An 8,326-nucleotide genomic window follows, 5' to 3' on the forward strand; every position below is an offset into this window, starting at 1 on the left:
GTCCTCCAGATAATGACCTTTTATAAGTACCAACCATTGCACTTTCTTAGCGTTGCACAGCACGTTTGGGAGAAATGGGGATCCATTTAAAAGTTGCTGTAAATGTTAACATTTTTGCAGTTTTTATATAGCACATTTACATTAGGGTAACTAGGTAGGAACTTTCATTAATAAAAATTACACCATTTCGTAAGAATTCTTGATAAATAGGTCACAAACATAGCAACAAAGTGAAGAATTTTAGATTCAGTACACTTCTGAGATATTGATAAATGACCACCGAACCCATCATCCATTCCACTGGATCCTCCTGGCCCTGGTCTAGTTCTCATAATCCAAGGCCAGAGACCCTCTCGGGACCCAAGCACAGGAGATACCAAGGCCAAAACAAAACACCAAAGCAGTTCAAGGCTTCATGCAATCAAGGGTAGTTACACCAGTACCAAGTTTTCAATAAAGAAGAGGCACTTATTCCATTCTATTCTTCTAGTGGCAAAAGTAATGAGAAGCTTAAGTGCCGGACTTAAAATTCATAAACCAGCTTGTGCGGAGAGAACATTTAGAAATGGAGTCTATACAATCAGTTGTCAATAGTCTAAATCTGGCAGATTATATGGTGGCTATAGGCTTACGACATCTATCTTCAATTTCCAATTTGTCGATCTCATCAAAAATGTCTAAGATTCACCTTGTTTGAATATGACAATAAGACACTGGAAGTTGACACTTGAACTCTCTGGGTTTCTGGAAGACTCTGGGTTTCTTCCACCCCAGAGTCTTCACAAAGGTCGTGTCAGTTGAGGTCGTTGCTCCCAGAGAACATGGCATTTTTGTGTTTCCATATTTTAACAATTGGTTTGCAAAGGGTCCGTCAGATCTTCTGAAGACCTAGAAAAGGTTCTAAAAGTTGTAGAGGGTCTCAGATGGACCATCAATTGTGACAAGTGCCGGTTGTTCCCATCCCAGAGAATGCATGTTTTGGGGCTACAGTTTAACACAATAGAAGCTCTTTTATCCCTTCTGATAGAAACCCTTACAAATTGTCAAGACAAGTAAAAATCTTGAACTGCACGAGTGATTTCAATCCGTCAAGCCCTATAGGTTCTGGGCCTTATGTTAGGTGCAATAGAATAATTTGCATGGGCTCAAATACACATAAGGCCGCTTCAATCAGAAGTATTAAACGTATGGAACAAAAGGCAAATTTCTCGGGAGACGCAATTTGCCTTGTCTGGCCAACCAACATTTCTCTAAGATATGACATAAGCGACACAGTCTACTCAAAGGCTAACAGCCATGTATCTTAATAGTCACGGTGGCACAAGAAGTCCAGCCTTGTTAAGCAAAATCTATAGTATAAAGAAATTGACCAGATTCATGGACTCCACATATCAGCAGAACATAGAGGAAAAGACAATATCGTAGCAGATTTCCTCAGCCGTCAAAAGATATGACAAGGAATGGGCTTTCCATCCGCATGCTTTTCAGTATGTGGTACATTGCTGGGGTTTGCCAGAGAGCAATTTAAAGGCAAAAAGATGAAATGCCAAAGACAGTAGGTTCTGCTCTCTTTACCAGAATGATTGTTTAGAGCACATACTGTATATAGCATGACCTTAAAATGGGATTTCAACTTGGCATGCTATATACTTTTTTTTCTCCTGTGCCGATGATACCACGAGTATTGTAGAAGGTGATGCAAGGCAAACTGAATAGCATTCCATCATTCCATACTGGCCCAGAAGGGCCTAGTTCATAGACCTGCTAATTATGTCAGTAGAGCTCAAATGGGTTCTACCCAACATGGAGGACCTCCTGTTACAAAGTCCGCTGGAGAGTCACAATTTAAAGAAGCTAAAATTGATAACCTGAAATGTGTTTAATGAGTTGTCTTCTTCAGTTATAGAGACGCATTTGCACATTCCGATTGCAGCAATTGGGGCGCTCAGATCAACTGTTTATACTGTATGAAGATTTGTTAAAACAATAAAATATATTAGACCATGGATCAGAGGTCTACTTTCAGCATGAGATCCCAATTTAGTACCTTTGTCGCAAGCCTTTTGAGCCACAGGAAGAAACAGAGATTAACACCCTTACGTGTAAAAGCACGATCGTAGTGGCAATCACATCAGCTAAACGTGTCGGTGAATTACAAACGCTCTATTAAAGACCCTTATTTAGTATTCCATTAGCAGTGGTACTTGGGACGATTCTTTAATTCTGTTCTAAAGTTTCATCATTCTTCCATACAAACCAAGAGACTGTTTTACCGACATTATGACCTCATTAAAAAGACAATAGCGAAAAGGAATTATTCCCTGGGTGGTAATACTGTAGGTGCCTAATTTCAAATCTAAAGCAAATGGAGTGATTCAGCAAATCAGATAGACTTCCAGTCCTATTTGCAGGGAGAAAAAAGGAGAAAGGAATCTATTGCAATGTGGATAAAAGGCTTTTCCCCTGGCACATCAATAAGCTAACCATCCAGATATGGAGGATCGGAAGTACATTTAGGAAGAGCTGTAGCAACTTCCTGGGTGGGGAAGGCACAGGCATCAACAGAACAGATCTGCACAGCAGCCAGACGTGGAAAATTATTCATACCTTCCCGAAACATAAGCTCAAGGTGCAAACCTCACGTGCTGTATTAAATCCTGCCTGATGTATAGAAAATAAAGGGAAAATTCCGTTAACAGCAAATATATGTTGCTTTAGTCCATCATGGCAGCACACACTTTCCCCTCCCGTTATTCAATCAATATTACTTGCATCGTTAAGTCTGGTGCCATAGTTATTTTTTTTCTCCATGTATCACTGTCAATAACAATGTCTAGAAGGGGAAATATGCATCTTTTATACATCCCATGCAAGATTTTCCCAGTCCTACCTCAGGAGTAAGAGTTTAGCTGCCTGATTCTGTGCAAACCTGACACTGTGCTGCCTGATGGACAGGGAAGAAAATTAAATGACAACACCCTTGTGGCCCTTTTCTTATCAAATCCCTTTGGAAAACTACTTTACGATCCCAGCTTTAGAGACTCACAAAGAACTACGATACTATATTGTTCAGAAGAATAACAAGTATATAAATTAGTTTACATTCACAATGAGTCCAAATACATGAAAACAAGACCTTACTCACATCTTATGTGAAATGTAGCTTTATATGTTAACGTTTATAATACTACTAAAGATTTTTGGAAAATTAAAACTAACTACTCAATGGCAGGGTGCCGTGACGGACTGAAGGAAAATACATTTTTGATAAGCCAATTTTTCCCTTTTGATCATCATCATCATCATCATCATCATTTATTTTTTAAGTAACTACAGGCCTCCACTTAAGGGGACATCACAATACTTTAGTCAGTTTGAGAACTACAATTAAATACAATTATTTTCTTACACATGAGACAGACAGGAAAAGCCAGAATTATAATAATACATGGTTGCATTAAATGAATAGTTAATACGTTCAGTTTACACACATTTCATGGACAGTTAGAGATATGATTATGGGCAAACGTAACATTTACAGACGATTAAAATGGTGTTAGAAGAGGTAGGATGGGCCTGCAATGTGTTGTTAGAAGTGGCCCTGCCTCACGGAGATTACAATCTATAAGGCAGGGTAGGTTGAAACATTGGGTACAGGGGATGAGAAGGCTGGTGAGTTTCACAATGCAACAGAACAGCTGCATCATTACCAAACGTCAGTAAATGGTGACACCCTTTGGCTGATGCCTTTGGGGAACACGGGTGTTACGTCCCAGAGATTCTTTGGTAGAATGAGAGATCAGCATAGCACAGTACTGGAGCTCACGGCAGACATGCAGGAGGGAGGGACCCGTGCATTGATATTCTTAAATATTATTATACGTTATCATTTTTCAAGCATTTGTAACATCAGTTCCATATACATTTACATTACCTTAACTTATAAGTGAGGTTCGGTGTGAAAAGCTGCACTTAGCTGCTTAAGCAACTGGTATGAAATTAGCAGGATCAAAAGGTCACTTCAAAGCCCTTTGCGGTCAGAATTTGGCACACACTTAAAGAGCTCTGTTCTTTTGGCCTCTGACGTTAAAGACCTTATGCAGGTCACCTACCTGTTTATGATTGTAAGCTCTCCAGGGCAGTTCCCCCCTCATGTAACATTATATAAATGTATCTGAGGTCTAACAGGCAGATCTCTTTTTACCCCCATGCAGCAACCGTCCACTTTTGCTCAGGCACGTCACGTGATCAGAACGGAAGGAATAGGTTTCCGAGGACTTAACAAAGGACTGAGCGCAACGTTGGGGCGTCACGGAGTCTTCAATATGGTTTATTTTGGATTCTACTTCAATGTGAAGAATGCGATTCCTGTAAATGAGGTATCATTTGGTGGTCTCACTGATAAACCCTTTCTTTGCCATCTGACTTTCAGGGCTATAAGGAAGTTGAATGAGCATAATAAATAAATATGTCAACCTTGGGCATTTGGTTGCTATTTAGGCGGGCAGTTACTGTAAGTTGCAGAACCTTAGGCCAGGTCCCCAGTGGCTGCTGCTGTGTGCGCCACACACCACAGCACAGCCCTCTATGGGGAAGGCCCCAGTCGCTGTGTGTGGACGCGCAAAGCGCTGTGACGCGTACACTGGCAGGGAGGACAATCATTTTGTCTTTACTTGCCGCGACACGATCACATAGTCGTCAGGCAGACAATGGAAGGACAGATAGTGTAGACCAATGGGAGTGCAGGTAGTGTAGACCAATGCCCCCCGCACCCCACCCCGCGCCTCCCATCGCTCGCCCTAGACCGCACATCGTGGCTTTCACCCATGCACGCGCTGCCAGGCGCACATGCTGCAGTGAACACTGGACTTAGTAGTGATAACAACTGCCATTAAACTAACATGGTGTCTGTGTGCAGCCTGAAGTGAAATAATCACATGCTATATCATTTACTGTGCATGGGTAGAAAGAGCTTGAGGATTGAGGTATTTTTTCTGTTAGGAGAGTGGTGTATTGGCAGTCTTTGTCTATAAGTTGTTGCACAGGTAGATACGGCAGTAAAAAGACTGTTTGTAGCTGAAACATTTAAAGAACATTTAATCCCAGGGACAATATTTTCCTTGTCGAGCTAACAAGAACTCGTCATCCTGTATTGTCGACGTCTCTACTTTCTGTTGGCACCGTTGATGCTTCCGAGCCTGTGACTTTCTCTATCTCACACAGCGGTAGGGAGCTGCAGGTTCACATGCAGGGGCAGGGAGCACACATACAAAGTCAACCTTTCTTTTGTATCATTTACCTCTGCCATACACAACTCACATGCATGAGGTTCCCTAATACACACTCCACAGAAATTGGCAAATACACTCATATAAAGCAGGGAGCGTTTCGCTGACACCGCAAATGATATCCTTATTTAACTATGAATGGAGTTTCCGCTGGATGCCTCAGAAAGGTGATGTGGTCTCTGTAAGGACCTATTTGAGAAAGGTGTTGGAATTTAGGGACGGCACATTCCGTGTTAGGTGAGGGCTTTTTGTGTTGGGGTTAGCGCCCACATACAATATTAGCTTGCAGCATCAGACGTGCTCTTGCACATTGTCACTCTGACCCAAATACTTATTGTAGGGAAAAAAGTAGCATTGTTTACCCATTAATAATACCTCTATATGTGTCATTATTAATGTATAGCTTGTATCTGAATATTTACAGTAAATTCATTTTGAATGTTTCCAATTAAGAGCAATAACTGAAACACTTCAGGCTGAGTGGATCTATTTTCTCAGTCCCTGTAATCGCGATTCTTTACTCTTCTTTCCCTCATTGTCCTTTTCCTACTGTATGTGGTATCACTTCTCATAGTCTTTATTTCCATCTTTTAGACCACGTCTTCCTTGTCCAGTAGCTGTTCTTGTGGTAGATGTGACAGGTTTTGTGGTGAACGTATTGATCTCTAAACTGGAATCATTGGGAGCTTTGGGATATCCTTCTTTTTCCCCTCCACTGACATTTGGATTGGGATTCCTTCTCTTCGAGGATTCATGATGCCTGTGTTGTTTTGCCACGTGCAGCAGCTGTACAGGGAATACAAACAAAGGCAAAAGACTAGTGCAGCAGTCACATCACAGGTTTCAGTGAATTTTGCACCAACTAATTCAAGACTTCAAACACCAAACCTGGACCTGCTTGTAAGATTATAATAATAATAATTGTCCAGTGAGCTGAAACGCAGCACAGTACACAGCACAGATATGAACATTTACACATCTCCAATAGTAGTATATGGGATCATGATATACTTTATATAGTTACTTTGTTCACTTAAAGCAGCAGTCCAAGCTGCTGGTTTTTTTCCCCTTTCTTTCTCCCCCCTCCCCCTCTTTAATATGTGCATCAATACAATCCAAGAAAAAAGAAGTGCTACAGTGCTATGCATTATCCCTTCAGTTTCTGTACCTGGTACTTGTGGTTGTGTGACTAATGTCTCCCATTTCATATAGCTGAGTGGCAATTCGTGAAGACAGTACCGTGGGCTCAGGATTACTGATGACGGGCTCCACAAACCATGCCTTTTTGCAACAACAAAAAAAAGCAAGTGTCTGATACCAGTTCAATAGAAAATCAAAAATAGGTGCGCTGAGAATAAAGGCCAATCCCATAACTAAATACAAAAATAACTAGAAACACAGCCACGCAAATAGTGACTATGAAAAATAAAGAAGATATGAGTGGCTCATTACATGTATCTTAAACCCTTTCAATGCCGGAAGACTTGCGACACACAAGTGCCACTGGTTTGGGGTAGCGATCACATGGACACGACCATCCCCCCAGTGACATGAAAGGAAGTATACGGGTCTTCACATCTGGTCCAAGCCCCTTCACCACTCCAATGTGGCAGTGAAGGTATCTTAGAAAATGAGCGGTAGTAGCATGACGTTCTCTGAACCATCAGAAGGGTCCCTGGCAGGTTGTCCGTCATGATGTTCAGGAAAATGTCATAAGGGCAGCTTGAGGGTTCATATATAATTTTTGATATTTACTGTTTGAATGCCTGTGCTTTCAGTGGCTTGAATTGCATTTTTTTTCTACCTAAAATCCCTTACGTTATAAAATGTAGGAGCATTTGTTAATTTGGAACTAAAAATATACAGTAGCATAAAGACAGAGAATTAACTGGGGTCAGCTAGAGGTTGCAGTCAGCAACTCATCATAGAGTGGGTGCCTCCACCCTTCCGAGAAAGTGGCATAAACCATCAGCAGTGCTTACAAGCAACTGTGCTACTTCTGCCAACAGAGACCTCAGCCAAACCAAATGTTGCATAATTAAGCACAACTTAATCAAGGAGTAGCTCAGTGGTAATGTCACTGCCTTTGAAACGGGTGAACATGGTTAAAATCCCATTATTAGCTCGCCTTGTGACCTTGGGCAAGTCACTATATCTTCCTATGCCTCTGGCAGCACATTTACATTGTATGCTCTGTGGGGGAGAGACTTGTGGGCTCTGGAGCTTGCGGATGATGGAACGGAAGGGGAGAAGTCAGTTCCCACTTAGTTTTAGATTGCATGCTGTGCAGAACACTAGCTCTCCTAGAAAAACTATTATTATGATGTACCTACTACATGTCATGGGACCACCGGAGTACCAGACCCCATGACTTAGTAGGTACATCCAAAGGGCACCCAAAGTGAAAATATATCTAAACAGTAGTGTTTTTAAACACACCCAAGAACGGAAAACATTTGAACTCAGAATAAGACAAGACTCTTTGACACCAAAACAAGAGGACCTACTGCGGATATGGGGTTTCTCACACACTATCACAATTGTTTGTAATTATCCAGCCTGCCTCTCTGCCAATGTTCTTATCCACACCTTCCCCCCCTCCCCTTTCCTCACAGCATCCCCTTCCCCCGCCATGCTGTTCCTTGTCACCGTTTTATTACCCTTCCAATGTCTTCAAACATCCCTTCCTAACCCTACCTTATCTACATCTCTGGGTTCCCCCCCCCCCCCCACCCGCTTTCCTAGCCTCTGTTTTAGCCATAGATTCCTTTGTATATCAGTATTATGACCTGAGGAAAAGAGGAGAACTCTTGAAAGCTTGTCCTATGACATAAATTATTAGTCCGAATAAAAAAGGTATCACCTAATACTGAAGTACTAATTTATTCTGCACTTGACTTACACTGCTATTTCCGTTTTTATTTATATATATATATAGTGTTCGACAATTAATGATAACCACACGAGTGTGGATTTAGGCCGCTGCTGCGGCTCTATGAATTTCCCCTGCTCGCGCCAATTTATTTATTTATTTTTAA

The 8,326-nt window shown here is 41.5% G+C and overlaps 1 protein-coding gene across 7 annotated transcripts in view; it reads left to right on the forward strand.

Annotated features, from left to right (window-relative positions):
* SLC25A21 (solute carrier family 25 member 21) overlaps window positions 1–8,326 on the forward strand; it is a 349,268-nt gene that overhangs the window by 319,133 nt on the left and 21,809 nt on the right. For all 7 annotated transcript variants that reach the window (XM_075613316.1, XM_075613317.1, XM_075613315.1 and 4 more), the window contains one exon: window positions 4,215–4,379. In XM_075613316.1, coding sequence (XP_075469431.1) covers window positions 4,215–4,379 — 165 coding nt within the window. The remainder of the gene's footprint in view (window positions 1–4,214; window positions 4,380–8,326) is intronic.

Source organism: Ascaphus truei, chromosome 9 (genome assembly GCF_040206685.1).
Source record: "Ascaphus truei isolate aAscTru1 chromosome 9, aAscTru1.hap1, whole genome shotgun sequence".
NCBI lineage: Eukaryota > Metazoa > Chordata > Amphibia > Anura > Ascaphidae > Ascaphus > Ascaphus truei.